Source organism: Argentina anserina, chromosome 3 (genome assembly GCF_933775445.1).
Source record: "Argentina anserina chromosome 3, drPotAnse1.1, whole genome shotgun sequence".
Taxonomy (NCBI): domain Eukaryota; kingdom Viridiplantae; phylum Streptophyta; class Magnoliopsida; order Rosales; family Rosaceae; genus Argentina; species Argentina anserina.
This window is the reverse complement of record NC_065874.1, coordinates 26,120,226-26,138,836: the sequence shown is the minus strand read 5'-3', so window position 1 is coordinate 26,138,836 and position 18,611 is coordinate 26,120,226. Positions and strand designations below refer to the sequence as shown.

The window sequence follows — 18,611 nt, the reverse complement described above, 5'->3', positions numbered from 1 at the left end:
CTAGAAATAAAAATCTACGCCAACCATGCATACAAATCTCGTTCAACCGGTTATATATCCAGAACTGGAGAGAGACAAACTCGTAAAACACGCAAACTCGATCTAGCTATCTCTCTCTAACTACCCCAGACCTTCGCTAGCACTAGAACTCCGAGTCCCTCCGATCATTAGTATTGGAACTCTGGTTGGGGAGTTTCCTAACCTTATTAGGAATTGTAGACCTACTAGTGTTTATATTATTAACAAATTACTCAAAGTATCAGACAATAATTTAGTTTACAAATAACTGACTATTTAATTTGATAAAGTAAATAAAGACCAAAATTTACAAATAATGATCAAATAATGGTAAGTTGCCACATGTCATAAAAATTTACATTTTTACCCATCTTTGACTAATAATGTTTGCTACTATCATTGGAGAGGTTATCTGCTACTGTCGATTGTAAAAACTAACTTCTACTGTCGAGTTAAAAACTAGTTGTTACTGTCGACTTGGAAGACACTTGCTATTGTCGACTTGGAAGGTACAGGCTACTGTCGACTATGAATCTAACTGCTACTGTCGACTTGGAAGGTACCTGATACTGTCGACTATAAATCTAGATACTACTGTCGACTGAGAAACTTACTATTACTGTGGTTTTTGGTGAGCAAAATTCAAAATTTCAAAATTTCTCAAAACATATGCAATATGGTATTTAAATGAAAGCTCATGACATAAGGAATAACTTTATATATTGGCGCACCTTCAAATTGCCGGTGGTTTGGCCGGAAAACTTAAATTTCCCGGAAAAAAAAACTAAAAAATGAGGAGAAAGAAATTTGTTAGATCTAATAGTGACATTTGTTAATTTTCACGAAAATAATAATATTTTGGATATTTTTACATTAATTAATTAATCAGTTTTTTTTACTTATTATTTGAGCTTGGGCTTGTGCTTATGTCCTAATTTATATAAGAAATATGAAAAATGAGTTTTCAGTTAATTCAAATGTGGTCTAGTACCACTAAGTAATTTTCTATTATATTATATAGCTCCTAATATAAAATATTCGCACGTTAAAATAACGTAATAAAAAATAATCCATTCATTCTCAATTAAAAAAATAAATAACGTGACTATAAGACCCTGAAACCCTAGCTGCCGAGATCGCCCGCAATCCCCTGTCTGCACTCCCCGAAAACGCAGAATAAGTGTTGCTAATGTTGACTTACTTACCAGAAGATGTGATAGTGAAAATCCTGGAGAGGCTGGCTGCCGATCAAGTCCCTTATTCGCTTCACATGCGTTTTGAAGCGTTGGAAGTTCTTCATATTGTCTGACCCACAATTCGCTAAATCGCATTTTCAGATAGCTTCTCAGCAGCAAACACTGAGTTACAGACTCCTCATCTTCTCACCATTCTCCAAATCTGGATTCGAATCCCTAGACTTTAACACGCCTTCTTCTTCGTCGAGAGAGCTTATATGCCCATTCAGGCAATCTGGTCGTTGTATCAAACTATTATAGGAGTGGGCACATGACGGGATGAGACGAGATGAGGCTAATCCCACGTCTCGTCCCACTTATTAAGTTCGGGACGGGATCAGGACGGGATTTGTGTTTTTAAAAGTTCGTCCCACCCGAAATCAATCCCGTCGGGATCGGGATGGGATCAGGCATATCCCACCTTCTCGGACTTTAAATAATAAATACTTAATTTACTATTAATAAAATTTTAGTACCAATTATTGTAATAGAAGAAATTAACATATATATTGTTCCAAATATTCTTCATCATCTACTTCGATACCATGAGTTTAATTATTATAAAATTAAATTAATCATTCAAATTATAGCGTTATATATATTGTACATAAAAATTCTAGTGTTATCATACAAGAGAAACATATATAATTATATATTGTATATAAGATTATATAGGTTTCGATTGCTAAGTTCATAGAAATTTTCAATATAAAAATCGTCTTTATTTATATCATATAACTCGAACCATATATATTAATGAGAAAATTAACCATGACTTATTTATTTTTAGGAAATGAATCAAGATCCAAGATTCATTATTTGAAGTTAGTCATTTCCTTATCAAATGCATCTAAGATGTTCTCATAAATTATAAATGTATGATGATGATGAAATAGTTGATGGTTAAAATTCAAATGAAATTTAAAGCGGGACTGAACGAGACGAAGCGGGATAGAAATTATTCGTCCCACGTCTCGTCCCACTATTATGAAACGGGAGGGGACGGGACATACGTTTTTAGACTTTCGTCTCATCCCGTCCCTATAAATTTCAGGACATGATCAGGATTCGGCTTTTTATGCCCACCCCTAAACTATTGTGCTCGTGCAATGGTTTGGTTCTTGCAATCGTTGGTGATAAAGATAGAGATATAATTCCCTGGAACCCATCAACTGGATTCTTCATATGGTTTATTTGATCAATATCGGCATTCCTCTATTCTAAAAAAAGAAGATGATAGAGCGTTAATTAAAACGTTTATAATAAACCCCGTAAAATATCCTTGTTAGTATAGAATAAGCAGTGATCGTTCAGTCCGGGGAATTGAATGGAACTCTAAACTTTTAGTGTTATCGAATAATGAGGGGGTTTGAGATTGATTATTAACTACTAATGAAAATAAATCCTAAATTACTATTTACATGATCGACTTCTCTTTAACAAACTTAAACCAAATTTACCATTACACCACATAATTACAAGTTCGAACCTATCATACATTCAAATTCGACCAATTACATATTTTTTTTAGACACCAATACAATTAGAGCCTTAGGGGATCATCTAGTCATGCAAGATTTCATTTAATATTTAGATTGACTTATGGCCTAATCTAAATTTGCATGCAATCAAATTCAATAACACTTGGAGTATAAATCAAATAAGATTACATTTACGCACCAAATCTTTGTTGGAGACATGTTTCATGTATGGCGTCACCCACCATGGTTTCACATGAAAATTTTCAAAATTTTTACCACTTTAATAAACACAAACCGAACCTACTTAGGACATGATTCGATTTGTGTCAATATGGTTGATGAATCTAGCACTCAAACACAATCTTAGGAACTGCATCCAAGCACTAAATTCATATGCACATATCTGCAAATTATCTAAAAGTATGAGAAAGATGATTATAACACAACAATATAAATACAAACTCAATAATTATAGGAAACCATTAATTCGGCAAAAATCAAATAAAACAATCTGAAAATTTCGATTCTTAATACAAAACAATAATCCCACACAAACATCATACTACAATCTTCATAGACAAAGTATTGTAGAAAATCAAAAACGAACAAACCCATGAAGAAGAGTTGCGAGAATCACACGTTGTAGGAACCTTGGAGGTGTGTCTTCAATGGTTCGGTGGAGATGGAATTGGTATATGAGGGAGAACGTCTTGCCGTTTTGGTGAAGGATGTTTGAGGTAGTATTTTGGCAAAGGTTTGGCTATTGAATTCTAAGGAGAAGTGATATTATTTGAGAGGTGAAACCATGTATATATAGAGGAAAGATGGAGGGTAGCTTGCATGGTTTGAACTTTGATGTTGCATATTTCTTCCTATTATAATGTCATGCTTTAATCCCTTAAATCATGCCATGTTTTATTACCTAAATCATGTCATGCTTTATTCCCAAAATCATGCAATGTTTTATTCCTTAATGATCATATTCTAGCTTTTAGGTTGCATATGCATGGCTCAATCTCTCTTCTTTTCACTTAATTAATCTTCACATTTATTTCTTCCTTCTTCTTTTCTTTTTCCCACGGCAAGGACTTCATCTCTTAATTCTCTCAACTTTTTTTTACCTCTTCTATTTAATTGTTGCATGACTTGTTGGTGATAGGACTCCATGTGCATGGCTTCTCTTGTTTTTCTCTAGTATTATCTCTTAAATTCAATCTGAAAATCAGAAAATAAAATCATAAGTAAGAGATAATTAGTTTCGAAACCTAACAAGGATTCCTAGTGCAAGAAGGACTCTCAAAATATCGACAATGCGACCAAAACGTAGAAAGATGAAGACTCCTAATCCAAATAGGTTTCCTAGTCCTACAAGGATTCATACTCAAACTAGGACTCTAGACCAATTCTGCGTTTTTAACTCATGTAAGCACAAAAATGCATCCAATACCGCCCAAGACTCTTACTACGACTCAATGACTCAATAGTACAACAATAAGGGCTAAGCAAATTACAAATAGAGGTAAAAACGTGTTAAGAACGTCGCACAAAGTGCTCATATCAAAAGACAAAATATTGGTCACTCCTCTAATTTTTATTAACTCGATAGTTTAGTCCTTTATGTTTCAATTTTTCAACTGATCACTCTTTATACTTTCTAATTTTAAACAATTTGGTCATTTTGTTAAGTAGTTTTTTCCCCTCTTATGTGATGTTTGCATAGTCAGCAACTTAACGGTGCAATTGGACGGAGACTTAACGGAATGACCAAATTGTTTAAAATTTGAAAGTATAAGGAGTGATCATTTGAAATTGAAATATGAAACACTAAACTGTCGAGTTACTAAAAATTAGAGGAGTGACCAGTATTTTATTCAAAAAAATATATATAACTCTACTACTAGGGGTGGACTTTTAGACACCGAAAAACCGAAAACCAACTAAAACCGTACCGAACCGACACCGAAAAACCGAAACCGAATAAAATCGATCAAACCGAACCGAAACGAATCGACATATATGTATATAATTATTAATATTTAATATAGTAATAGGTGTATGTCATGTTTTTATTGACTAAGAGTTACATACGATATACATGATTTTACAAGTTTACGGCCTCGAAATGTCTAACTTAATTGCTCACAGTCTTTAACTCATTAAATATTACGTTTTGGTTGATACTCTATCGTAACTTTGTTGATTTTATTAGTTGTTTCTAAATTATTCCAATCTAGTTTACTTATTTACTAATTTGAAGTATTAAACTTGTAGCTTACTACTTTACTTTGATTTTAACTTTTGTTTTAAGTCAAGTGTGAAAAGTTATTATAAATGATAGGTTTTGTAACTAAAACCGAACCGAACCGAACCGAATTATAGGTTAACCAAAACCGTGGTTAATATATATTTTTCCGGTTTTGGTTTTAAGAAATACAAAACTGAGACCTCGGTTTCGGTTAGTGCTCTTAAACCGAACCGATGGAACCGAGTCCACCCCTATCTACTACTATAAAACCCTTTAAAAATCACTAAATTATATTTTGTCCAAAATACCATTTTTATTAAACATAATTACACAAAAAAGATTGTTTTAAAAAAAATCAAAATGAATAAGTCTTTAAAAAATAAAATAAAACATGTAACGACAATAAAATTCGTTTTACAAAATAATTAGTGCGATAAATTAACACGTGATACGAGTCTAGTATATATATATTGGCATCCCTCTAGTCTTACTGGTTTAGGCCATCGCTTTGGTCTTATTGGTCTAGGCTATGTGTCGGCTATTGACGACTACAAAGTTCTCATAGTCCGCAATAATGATCACCGGGCTGGAGTCTTCTCATTAAGAGCCAACACCTGGAAAATAATTGAATGCTTTTCCCCTAGCGGGTTGCACCTTGATGAGAATGATGGGGTTCTTTTACATGAGGCACTTCATTGGTTCGACTTTGAGAAACTTGATATTGTTGCATTTGATTTAGCAAAGGAGGAGTTCCGACGAATGTCGATGCCTGCTGTTGATTACCATTATGAAAGATATGTTTGGGAAAATTTTGGGTACACACTTCAATTCTGGGGCCTTCTTCTAGAGGATGCTTGTGTGCATTCGATTATTCAGATACTTATAATGCTGGATGTATTGATTTGTGGATCATGAGAGAGTATGGCGTGGCTGACTCGTGGACTAAGCTCTCCACCATAAAATTTTCCGATCACATTATTTACTGCGGACCAATCATGGTGTCGGAATGAACTAGCACAATTCTGCTGACAGAGACTAATTATGCTAGGCCGAAGGTGATAATGAGTAGTAGTCATGAACCAGAGAAGCTTGAAACATGCACGCGCAGGTTCATATATACCCTTGTCGTGATTATAAATGCAGAGACTCTTCAATAAGTATCGCCTCTTGATAATATATCACCCTTTTGGTTTTCGTATAAGCTTTAGTTTGTGGCTATGAATTTATAGTTCTCTACTGCTAGATCTTACCAGGGCCAGTGATGGCATCGAAGAAAAATTTCGTGGTCTGAGAGATAACGGCTGGTGTTATAGCATAACTAAAGATATATACACATAAATATCAATCCAAATGGAATCATATCACTAAATTGTTCGCGCTGAAATATGAATCTATGTTTACTAAGAACACCTGAATCAATATACTCTCCTACTACGTTACTATCATGCATTCAAGTTTCATTTGCTCTTTTCGATCATTCCGTCATAGTCTGAACTCTCAACTCGCATGATCAGTCATTACATATGTAAAAAGACTCCGATCAATTAGGCAGATGATGATGAAAGTCTACCTGCGGTGGTGGTGGTAAACTGTTCACTTACATGGTCTTCCATAGTCGACCATCTTGAGTTTTCAATCACGAGCAACTGGAGATGCACTATCGAGTCTTGAAAATATACAATCATGCTTCAGAGCCTACACTTTCAAGTGATTTGTAGACGGCGTGAGTTCTATAACGGAGTCAATTGAATTCAAGACCCGGCCATGATTGCCAAACAATGTCGACTAAATGTCGCAATTGTAAAATGTCCTAGACAACAGCCACAACAGCTTGTTGCCTCTCTGCTATTTCACCTGGTTAGCTCTTCTCCGGGAATCTGGGATTGATTATCTGCGAAGCCCCATACAACCACACCAGACCTTTCACCGGACCAACAATGGCAACTAAACCAAATTTTCTGTATTGAAAATGCATCTTTTTATCCACTTCTTAATTTCTTATTGTCGAAGTTTCATTTTTTGATACAACTGGAATTGACCCAGAGATTTTGACCACCTCTAATTTTCTACCCCGACATTTAGGGCAGAATCACAACCAAAATATCCATATGAATTTCAAATACTGAGAAAAACAGAAAAGATATCTGATGCAAACCAGTCCTGAGAATTCAACGAGATCAAAACCCCCGAAATATCGAGATATCTCAGCAGCTTCAGTAAAAAAAAAACTGTCACAAGTTACTTTCAACTGTGACCACCCCATTAAGCTAAGCCGATCTACAAGACCCAAAAAAGAGAATCCACTGCGCTAAAAATGAAACCAAACCACATACAATCACCATCGTTTCAACGCGCCACAGAATCAAGAATAGTAAGAGAGATCCAATTATTTATTAATCTAATTAAACCAGATACATCGTAATCCAAGACTAAATATTGACTAATTTTCTCAGTATATTACGACCAAAAGAATCAAGAATCGAATCCAATTTCCACGTGTTTTTCCACCGTAACCTTCAACCAATCATCATATACTAAAACCAAAAGCAGTAAGAAAAAAACTTACTTCACACCCGCAACAGTAAAAAAAGAAGATACACAGTAACCTAGGTGATTCAGAGCATCTCCCTCCTGGCGGCGTAGCCGTACTGAGATCGGCGAATGTTATCCTGGCGCCTCTTGTACACAAACCCTCCGAGTGCGACGAGCCCCACCGCGGCGATGACTCCGAGTCCGACCCCGGCCTTCTTCCCCGCACTCATCCCTCCGTCGAACGACGTCGTTTTGACTCCCTCATCGGCGGAGATGTCACTGTGGTTGACGTCGCTGGCCGGCTCGGGAACTGGAACGTCGGAAGAAGGGGAGTCCGGGAGAGGAGACGGAGACTCGGACGACGGCGGTGCCGGAGGTGAAGCGGCGCTAGGGGAACTGGCGGGAGCGACGGAGGGGGAGGGCGGGTGTGAAATCTGAGAGGGTGAAAGCGAGTCGGAGGACGGAGACGGCGAATCGGCGTCGGGTTGGGGAGATGGAGATGGTGAAGAGGAAGAAGCGGTGAGGTGGAGGAGGAGGACGGCGAGGAGCAGAGGGAGGAGCTTCGCCATTGTTGTTGAAGAAGAAGAAGAAGGTTCGAGAATGTGGATCTGAGAGAACAGAGTTGAAGAAGAAGAAGAGAGAGAAGATTGAGGCAGCGGTTTTGGGGAGGAGGAGGAGGAGGAGATCTGAATTTGAAAGGAGGAGACCTAGGGAGAAGGGAAAGGTGGACGGCCGGGATTGAAGGGGACGGGAATGAGAGGGAGGTGGGATCTGGTGGCACGTAGGTGGAGTAAGGGAGTGGGATGCGGAGCGGAGTAGCGGATCTGGGGATGGGGAGGTGCGGGGGTGTTTGTGTAATTGTAGGGTGAGCATGAGCATGTTGCATGTGTGATGAGGCTGAGGAGTGGGATGAAATTTGAAAGCTGGAGGGAGGGGTCTATTTTAATTTGGAGTGATTTTGTATTAATTAGGAGAAAGCGTATGTGTGAAGGAAAGGTGGATCAGGTTTATTTGTGAACGCAATAAACGGCTAGGAAGTTTCCTTTTCTGTGATTCTACACTTTTGGTTTGATTTTGATTATATGACTAAAATCTGATAAGAGTGTACTTCTGATGATGGTTGCATATTTCAAAAACAGTTGTTTGTTTTAATGTGCGATTCAGGATGGGCAACCGAGGCATAGTTCAATATATCTATAATTGTGAGCTAATGTTCTCTTTAATTGTTGAATTTTTCGAACGCAATGAGGTATGATCATTTCGTTTTTATTTAGTGTCTATTAGCAGTGGCGGTCAAACGCAATCGTATTGTGCTTGAGTTGTTAATTTATATACTAGCATTCTTACACATGAACTCTAATGCGATTGATACCTCTTGTGCACTTCCCTTTCCTAGGGTGCACTAGAATGTACATGGACATCGATGAAATGTATATTGAGTCCAGAAAAGCGCCACTGACACCGCCGATGTAATAGAAACAAGCACTACCAAATACCAACCAAATGAATCCAGGTCAGCACACAAGATCTTTGTAATAATTGACCTCCAAATAAGGTAAAGAAATTGATGAATAATATAAATTTTTATATGTTACTGTAGAACTACGTAGCAATAATTAATGATTTTTTTTACCTATTATATTTCGACACGTGAATTTATTATATCAAAATTATAATTTAATATATTGTTATTTTTTGGGAAATAACCTTCATGGGTATCGATAATTTTGAACTAGAATTTCGGGTGTAGGGTGTAGGGTTTAGAGTTTTAAAAAGAAACTTAAAATAGTTTTTGACAAAATAACATAAATATAATTTTTCTAATTAAATTTTACATGTCAAGATTGGAATAATATACCATTAGACATTGTTACGTGGTTGTTATGGTAATACTGAAAAATTTATCATGGAACCACAGGGTGTGAAATTATGGAACTGATTGGTAATACTCGTTATGATTGGTGGTAATGGTGATCAGATATTGTATGGTCCAATTTCATGTTATTTATTAGTGTGCCCGTGTATTGAGAAGTTAGGTGTCACATTTGTCATTATCAAGGCAGACAAATTAAACGTTAGATTTGTTTTACATACTGTAATAGGGATTAGAAACAAATCACCAACTAAAATTCCAATCAAAATTCACCGCAAAACACATTTCAGTGGACGGTAATCACGATTGCACATGGTCTCACATGCTTAGTCGTGTTAATCACCAGCTAAAGTTCCAATCATTAACACAATCTTGTTTCACAATTGGGAAAAGAAAAAATAACCGAGTACTATAGCTTTCTCAAAGTTCACAGATTTCTCTTCATAACTTCATATAATTCTTAAACCAAGAAAAGCACATCTTATTAAAATTTCATCATGAGTTCTTTTAATTTATAGCATACAAAATTAACAAAAAACTGGCTTCGCTGAAACACCTAATCCCTTCTGCCCCGATGTTTTTCGAGCACACAATTGATTGGGGGTTTGAACTGCAGTTTAAGATTCTCTTTTCCCTCTGGTCAGGTCTCTATTTCTTCTCTGATAAAACTATCCCTTTTGTCTAACACACTGATGATGATGATGATGATGATGGCACATAATAGACAGAAATTTTAGCTTACAAAAATCCGACTCATCACAACTCATCTTTAACATCGTTAGTGCTACTTGTCTGACTCTCTTTAGCATCAGACTCCTCAGATTTTGGAGTTGAAGTCGGCTTTTGGAGCTTGAAAGGGATTGATGCGTGTTTCTTGAGGAACTTGTAGAACGCCACCACTGTACGGTCAGAGTCTACCGTAATCTGTCAACACCAAGGAAGGCATATATTCTAAATAAGATACAGAGACAGAACGAGGAGAAGTAAACACACAGAAGCTCATTAGAGATATCGTTTTAACAATTCCCAATTTGAAATGCCTTACAGGATCAAAGCTCTTATTTCCAGCTGGGAAGAATAGAAGTGTGGGGAACCCATCAGCCTGCAATATGACAGGAATAAACATTCAATGTTTACACTAAGTCATGGTGATATGTACATTAGATATTGAGCAGAAAATGCATTGGTAAGCTGCATGCTTAAAAAAGGAAAGTATGTTGACAGAATATAATATTAAACATTCCATTTTTTTCATATGGATTTTTCCTTATTTTAGGACATGAGGCCCTCTACATTTGAGGCAAATGTCAAGTTTGAGCCCAAAACCGTCTAACATGCAATTTGAATGTGACAATACCTTTGCCCTGGGATGCTCATTAGTGGTTCCGTCCATCTTAGCTATCACAATAGACTCGATGCCTCGTAGATGTTTGGCAAGCTTGTTGTATGTTGGTTCAAGAGATTGGCAATGCCCGCACCAGGGTGCATAAATCTGAAATTATGTAGGACCCAAAATCAGAACTTACAGCGATAAAAGTCAATCCATTAAATATAATTTACTTGGCTGATTCATTACCTCAAGAATAACATCCTTTGACTCATCCAAGACAATATCATCAAAGTTATTTCCAACCACTATTTTCACATCTCCATCATTCTATATCAATCATAAGATACATAAGTTAGATATTCAATCAAGAGACAAAAGTAAGTGTAGTGAAACTCAAAACTTACAGTTTCAGGGATCGGGTCCGACTTATAAAAAGCTTTGAGTTTATCCTCAAGGAAGTCCTCCCCAAAAGCCTAGAATAGAGTCACTATGTTAGAGTAGTCCCAACTTCAAACACACAGACAGGTGAAATCAATTTCTTTATGTCACTTGTAGTATCTTTTGGATGAATAGTAAGATTTGTATAATGTGTGTGTGTGTGAGAGAGAGAGAGAGAGAGAGAGAGAGAGAGAGAGATGGCTTGAACCTTTATGTTAGCCAAGGTCGCTTCTTTGTCAAGAATAAACTTCCTAGCATCGTCATTTCCAGTGTATCCAAGAACCTACGAAAAACAATTACTTCTACATCAAACCAGAAATCCCTACATACATACTAATTAGACTAAAAAAAACAAAATACCAGACGTTTGATGATAAGTGAAAAGACGATACCGTTGGAGCATCACCAGTGACACCAAAATAATCTGAAACTGGCTTTCCGACATCTTCATTATCCGTTTCCACGTATACAAAGATAAGCTGCAAGTGGCCAACCAAAACATACACATAAGAAAGATATACAAATAAGAAGACTATGGTAGATTATACTATTCTTCAATTTATATTAAGAAAAGAATTCGATTTCTTTGTCTAAGAATACTACATATAGATGTCCTGGCACCTAAAAAGGAACACATCCGTCATAGAAAGAACATGACACAGCATCTAAAAAGTTAAAAAGTAGCAGAGGGCGAAAGGAAGTCACGGACGAAAACAGAATTTCCCAAGTTCTAAAGATACTGTTGTCCCCAAGGCCCAAGGATAGCCAAGACACACACGCCCCTCTCCCCAAGGGATGAAAATTCCTTCTATTTCATTCTAGCCACATCACCCAAAACACAGTGTTAACGTAGTGATTACCAGATGGGTGGCTGATCACACGGTTAGCTATTAGTGAGTGTTAGTTTGACACAAGAAGTATAGTGGTTCACCTCCCTCTCTTGGGGTAGGCTACGTCCACTTGAATCCACTAGTATAAGCAAATAGCCTTGAGTTATACAAGTAGTGATCCCCTTCTAAGTGGGATGATGGGTTCCTTTTATAAGTGAGGGAACCCCTCTCATTTACATATTCTTCAATGTGGGACAAGTGCCCCTCTAGGCTTACTATGGAGTCATCTTGATGAGGTCGGAAAGGTGACTTCCCGGTGGTGTCTTGGTGAGTTCCGACTATCATTGGAAAGCTTGTATGACGAGGTACGCTATGAATATCATGGTTGAGCCACATAGTGACTTGTAGATCCGCCTAGAGAGTGATGCTTATGCTTGGTGGCATGCCATACTAGCTCTGTGCTAGTAGGGGTGCCAACATGTCCCCCCGCAGTCCCTAAGTAAGAGGAACTTCTTGCTTGGGGAGTTTATCAATCAACATGTCACCGAGCATAAGTGTCCGGGCGGTGGCATATCCCTACCAGTCCCCGAACTCCTTAAGCAAGAAGAGACTCTCAAACCTGCAAAACAAAGATAAAAGCATATGTGCACGAAGTATGTCTGTTGTCATGGATATCATAACAATGTACGGGCGCGATATGTGTTTGACACATGATGATGCGTGTGTATGTATGGTCCCGAATATAGTACGCGAGTGTGCGTGAGTCCCCGAAACCCCTAGTCAGCGAGGCGGTTTCGAGTGATATGGCTTATGTGTGCGGTGTGCTTAGGCGAAGTAGTCTTGCGTGATGGCGCTTTGGACTAATATGGCCGCTACGGGTGAGTGTGGCTTTTATATGCCAATATGGCCTTTGAAGGCTAGTGAGACCTCTATAGGCTGGTGCGTCCTATATTGCAGTGTGCGTAGGACGACATTGAGCCACTGCGGGCGTAATGTGTCCATCTTAGCGCAGAGTTTTGCGCGTAGGACGTCTGAGCGCTGACATAGAGCATTGTGCATACATCTTAGCGTAGTGACCTACGTGTAGGACGTCTTTTGGACGTTGAATTAGAGCGTGGTGCGTCAATCATAGCGTAATAGGCTACGCGTATGACGTCTTTTTAAGCGTTGAATTAGAGCGTGGTGCGTCAATCATAGCGTAATAGGCTACGCGTATGACGTCTTTTTGGCGTTGACATTCGAGCGTAAAGCTACTATCGTAGCGTAGTGAGCTTTACGCGTAGAATGTCGATCCCTCTTGGGTGTAGTGCGTTCTCTGAGCGCAGTGTGCTTTGCGCGTAGGACGGCTTGAGCCCTCTTGGGCGTAGTGCATCCATCGTAACGTAGGTAAGCGTTACGCGTAGGACGTCTTGAGCCCTCTTGGGCGTAGTGCGCGTATTTACGCGGCTTGAGCCCTTTTGGGCGTAGTGCATCCATCGTAGCGTAGGTAAGCGTTACGCGTAGGACGTCTTGAGCCCTCTTGGGCGTAGTGCGCGTATTTACGCGGCTTGAGCCCTCTTGGGCGTAGTGCATCCATCGTAGCGTAGGTAAGCGTTACGCGTAGGACGTCTTGAGCCCTCTTGGGCGTAGTGCGCGTATTTACGCGGCTTGAGCCCTTTTGGGCGTACTGCATCCATCGTAGCGTAGGTAAGCGTTACGCGTAGGACGTCTTGAGCCCTCTTGGGCATAGTGCGCGTATTTACGCGGCTTGAGCCCTTTTGGGCATAGTGCATCCATCATAGCGTAAATAAGCGTTACGCGTAGGACGTCTTGAGCCTTTTTGAGCGTAGTACGCGTATTTACGCGGCTTGAGCCCTTTTGGGCGCAGTGCATCCATCATAGCGTAGGTAAGCGTTACGCGTAGGACGTCTTGAGCCCTCTTGGGCGTAGTGCGCGTATTTACGCGGCTTGAGCCCTTTTGGGCATAGTGCATCCATCATAGCGTAGATAAGCGTTACGCGTAGGACGTCTTGAGCCCTCTTGGGCGTAGTGCGCGTATTTACGCGGCTTGAGCCCTTTTGGGCGTAGTGCATCCATCATAGCGTAGATAAGCGTTACGCGTAGGACGTCTTGAGCCCTCTTGGGCGTAGTCTCTCACTTTTTAGTGAGGAAAGAATTTCTGATTCTGTGACGTCTGAGTGTTGTGTGATGAAACAGTCTGCATAAGGAATTTAATTGTTCTCCTGAACAATGGTTAGAAAAATTCCTAGTTTCATTAGCACAATCAAGTTGGACATTCAAGTGTGTGCGTCACACATTCTCTAAGCATATAAGATATGGCTAAGTGTCATTGCTAGCTAACTCTACAAAGTGTTGTAGGCAATGCGTGAAAACCATGCGGGCATACATATCAAGTGCGGTATGTTGTAGGCATGCTTTATAGCGTAATAAAATCATGCTAAGACATGGTAATAATCAACTCTACAGTAGGGAGTAGGGAGGCATAGCATTTTACTTATCTTATGCCGATGTGGAGTGGAGTTGCGCTTTATGAAAGTACCAAAATCATGTTGGAGGTGTCCAAGCATGACGCTCCTTTGCGCGGGGAATGATTGCAAGTAGCCGCTTTGGATTTGAGTGAGGAGATGTCCAGTTTGAAGAGATTTTCCTTTCAATTCTGTGTTATGGTAATGGTTTGTTGCGGGTTGGTTGGCTTTGCCAGCAAGTCCCGTTGTGACAATGATTTCTTTTCTCTGACTACTACGGAAGGCTGCGAAGTCAACCGTGGAGCCGGACTATGAAAGCCGACTGTGGAGTAGGACCGTGGAGGTCGACTGTGGAGTTCCACCGTGGAACTATGGGAGCATCAGTCATGGGACTACGGGAGCAGCCGTGCACCGTGCTAGCCGTCGCGTACTACGCTAGCAGTCAAGGGACTACGATAACAGTTTTGCACCGTGCTAGCAGTCGCGTACTACGCTAGCAGTCGTAGGACTACGCTAGCAGTCATGGGACTACGGGACTAGCCGTGCACTGTGCTAGCAGTCGCGTACTACGCTAGCAGTCGTGGGACTACGCTAGCAGTCGTAGGACTACGGGACTAGCCGTGCACCGTGCTAGCAGTCACGTACTACGCTAGCAGTCGTAGGACTACGGGACTAGACGTGCACCGTGCTAGTAGTCACGTACTACGCTAGCAATCTTGTACTACGCTAGCAGTCGTGGGACTACACTAGCAGTCGTGGGTCTACGCTAGCAGTCGTGGGACTACGGGACTAGCCGGCACCGTGCTAGCAGTCACGTACTACGCTAGCAATCTTGCACCGTGCTAGTAGTCACGTGCTACTCTAGCAGGAGCGTGGAAGAACGTGACCGTGGAAGGCATGGACCACGGGAGGGTCAAATTTTTTTTTTTTTTAAATCTGACTGCGCCGTAGTGAGCTCATACACTGTGGGGTGTAGGGGACCGTGGGAGGTCTGTTGGTGGGGAGCGACGAAGCTAATTGTCAGCTTTCCACAGACGGCGCCAATGTTAACGTAGTGATTACCAGATGGGTGGCTGATCACACGGTTAGCTATTAGTGAGTGTTAGTTTGACACAAGAAGTATAGTGGTTCACCTCCCTCTCTTGGGGTAGGCTACGTCCACTTGAATCCACTAGTATAAGCAAATAGCCTTGAGTTATACAAGTAGTGATCCCCTTCTAAGTGGGATGATGGGTTCCTTTTATAAGTGAGGGAACCCCTCTCATTTACATATTCTTCAATGTGGGACAAGTGCCCCTCTAGGCTTACTATGGAGTCATCTTGATGAGGTCGGAAAGGTGACTTCCCGGTGGTGTCTTGGTGAGTTCCGACTATCATTGGAAAGCTTGTATGACGAGGTACGCTATGAATATCATGGTTGAGCCACATAGTGACTTGTAGATCCGCCTAGAGAGTGATGATTATGCTCGGTGGCATGCCATACTAGCTCTGTGCTAGTAGGGGTGCCAACACACAGCAAATTGCACCATGTATGGATAAGACTCTACCCTTTCTTCTTACCTAATTGCCTTGTGCCCTACAATATAATACTATGTAAGATGCTAGAAATATCCAGCTTCCCTCCAGGAAACAGGGGAGTCAAGAAGCAAGTGACCAGCACTTTCAGCACCAATAGAAAAATAACAAAATGGTATTTCAAGTGTAGACTGTTTTGTACGAAACTGAAACCAGTTGTTTACATGAATGATATTTTGCCATACCTCAATATTTTTATAGATTTTTTTTTCAAAGGTCAACTTAATACATCCTTTATAGTAGACACCAAAATGACCTACACACTAGATCTGAGTATAAATTGAAATTAACACAGCTGCAATGCTGGATTGTAATCAAAATGTGAAACAAAAGAACAGACCATTGTACACATTACAGGTGCTTTCCAAGAATTGCTCTATCCCCAAGGTCACTCTCAAGAGTACGACCGGAGACCCATCTTCTTACTTAAGGTCGTATATATATTATATAGATACTCTTGAAGAAGTTTCCATGTTAGAAATCAACGTTAGAGCATATTTGAGGGCGCCTGCTGTTAAAAACTATACCTTTCCTTTGAATAACTTTGCTGCCTCTACAAACTCTGGGAGAACCTTCTTTGAGTCCTTTGCAGTGGCGAAGAGCAACAGCTGAGTACACAAATATTCATACGCATCAATCATAATTATATTATATCAAAGAAGCTTATAATTATATTCCTTTTACTTGTTTAAGCAAAAAGAAAGTTCAAAACTTTGAAGTCAACATTTATAACAGAATGAAACACTACCTGTTTCTTAATTTCACTTTCAAAAATGGAGGGAGCATTCTCCCTAGTAAATGTAACAACCAAAGGAAGCTTGTTTGCAAAGACAAACTCAGCGATTGCAGACTTGTCAAATTTACCGTCTGCAGAAATTAAAAAGCAGAGTATATAGGCAATGAAAACCCGAAAATTCATATTCCATGATCTCTTCCAATACAAAAACACACAAACAAAAAAGAGTAAAAGAAAAAAACTAACCGAAATGGCTTAGCTTCTCATCCTCTTTCTTTATCAGGACCAGTGCTGGGCGTTTGACGTCTGCATCAATATGGAAAACTTTTGCAACCTTTGGATCCACTGTCTGGTAGAAGTTGACATCATCCTCAAGTCTTGAAGCAGCAGAAAGCTCATCACTCTCAGGACCCTGTAATCATGGACAAGGCATAGTCACACAAGTAAAAATCTCATGGAGGCAGACAATGACACTCGTATTATGTTATTTTGCTCAGCCTCTGTATAACCATTTCATTGTCTGACGCAAACATCTGGAGTTTTGATTATACCAAGACAGATTAAATCAAAGCTCAAAGACTCATTCATTTTCAATTCCCATTATGCCCTCAAATCAGATAGTCAAAGAGTAACAGACATACCAAACATAATTAACCGACCATCATATATTTTACAGTAACAAATTTAAACATTCATAGAAAATAATTAAAAATAAATAAACAAAGCAATGGAAAGAAAGATCGAAAAGGCTGAAACATACCACCAAAGAGTTGAGGAATCCCACAACGAATTTCGTCTCGGAAGTCAAAATGCCCTCTGCATCCTCCACTGTAGTCACATTAGAGATACCAGGCCCGGTCTTCTTCTTGATCCACGTCACAATAGCCTCCCTAAATTCACATTTCACATAAAAATTAAACATCAAACTCCTTAATTTCACTCCAAACAAAATTCAAAACAAGAACAAGGAAACTCACTTAGTCCTTTGGCCAGTATAAGGCTTGTGGACGCTGTCGCTGAAGAAGAATATCGTCGGAAAACCCTGCACATCATACTCCTGAGTCAACTCATTCTCCTCCGTCGCATCAATTTTGGCCAAAACCACATCTCCGCCTTTCAGCTCCGTCGCCGCCGCCGCGTACTCCGGAGCCAGCGCCTGGCAGTGACCGCACCACGGCGCGTAGAACTCAACCAGCACGAACTTGTTCTTCTTGATCGTCTCGCTGAAGTTGGCCGCCTTCAAAACGACGACGTCCTTCTCGTCGACCGCCGGCTCCTTGTAGGCGTCCTGATCGCCCTCGTCGAAATCGGAGAAGTCGTCGCCGTCCTCGGCGTCGTCGAAGTTGTCGGCGTCGAATTGGTCCGGATCCGGATAGCGCGGCGCGGCGTGGCCCGGCTCGGTTGGCTCTTCGAGGAAGCTGAGATCCTCGTCGTCGTCGTCCACGGAGGCGTCCTTGGAGAGAACTGGGCGGGAGGAGAGGAGGAAGAGGAAGGCGGTGAGTGTGAGGAGGAGCACGAGTCGACTCGCCATTGCTGAGTTGAGTGAGCGAGTGAGAGAATGATCTGAGACCTTTTGAGACTGAGATCTGGATATAGGAGGGGTTTAATAGAAATGGAGGACGAGGAGTCAATGGTCAATACTCAATAAGGGCCTCTATGCGACGTCGTTTGGAGGTTGCTTAAATGGCAACCGTTGCTGGATTTGGTATTAAAGCATTCGCCATTCCGCATCTCTGACGTTGACCTTCTACGGGTCGGATCCACAAGAATTTGCTTTAATATGTTCTTAATTTGTAATTATCTTTTGTCTTCTTTTATTAAATATGGTAATCGTAATTAAATTTTCATGATAT

The 18,611-nt window shown here is 40.1% G+C and overlaps 3 protein-coding genes across 3 annotated transcripts; 1 reads left to right on the top strand and 2 right to left on the bottom strand.

Annotated features, from left to right (window-relative positions):
- Positions 1 to 1,207: 1,207 nt before the first annotated feature.
- On the top strand, positions 1,208 to 5,894 carry LOC126787330 (putative F-box protein At5g62060). The gene is given in 4 exon segments (XM_050513234.1): positions 1,208 to 1,258; positions 1,260 to 1,483; positions 5,114 to 5,154; positions 5,506 to 5,894. Coding segments are annotated over 4 exon segments (705 nt in total).
- Positions 5,895 to 7,354: 1,460 nt separating this feature from the next.
- LOC126786671 (proline-rich receptor-like protein kinase PERK9) lies at positions 7,355 to 8,166 on the bottom strand. The gene has a single exon (XM_050512566.1). It carries the CDS (start codon positions 8,078 to 8,080, stop codon positions 7,595 to 7,597), a length of 486 nt encoding a protein of 161 aa, XP_050368523.1. The 5' UTR covers positions 8,081 to 8,166; the 3' UTR covers positions 7,355 to 7,594.
- A 1,675-nt stretch (positions 8,167 to 9,841) lies between these two features.
- On the bottom strand, positions 9,842 to 18,344 carry LOC126786670 (protein disulfide isomerase-like 1-4). Its single transcript, XM_050512565.1, has 12 exons — positions 17,736 to 18,344; positions 17,519 to 17,648; positions 17,005 to 17,170; positions 16,771 to 16,889; positions 16,550 to 16,630; positions 11,545 to 11,631; positions 11,361 to 11,435; positions 11,119 to 11,187; positions 10,961 to 11,041; positions 10,742 to 10,876; positions 10,430 to 10,486; positions 9,842 to 10,308 (listed from the first exon to the last, which is right to left on the bottom strand). Exons 1-12 carry the CDS (start codon positions 18,287 to 18,289, stop codon positions 10,141 to 10,143), a joined length of 1,722 nt encoding a protein of 573 aa, XP_050368522.1. The 5' UTR covers positions 18,290 to 18,344; the 3' UTR covers positions 9,842 to 10,140.
- Positions 18,345 to 18,611: the final 267 nt, after the last annotated feature.

Bases quoted from the DNA above. Each gene is read 5' to 3' on its own strand.
- LOC126786671 (XM_050512566.1), bottom strand. From the start codon at position 8,080: ATGGCGAAGCTCCTCCCTCTGCTCCTCGCCGTCCTCCTCCTCCACCTC.
- LOC126786670 (XM_050512565.1), bottom strand. From the start codon at position 18,289: ATGGCGAGTCGACTCGTGCTCCTCCTCACACTCACCGCCTTCCTCTTC. The intron at 16,890-17,004 runs GTTAGTTTTTTT...TAATTTCTGCAG, and splicing joins TGAGAAGCTAAGCCATTTCG to ACGGTAAATTTGACAAGTCT. The intron at 11,632-16,549 runs GTATAGTTTTTA...GGCCACTTGCAG, and splicing joins CAAAGTTATTCAAAGGAAAG to CTTATCTTTGTATACGTGGA.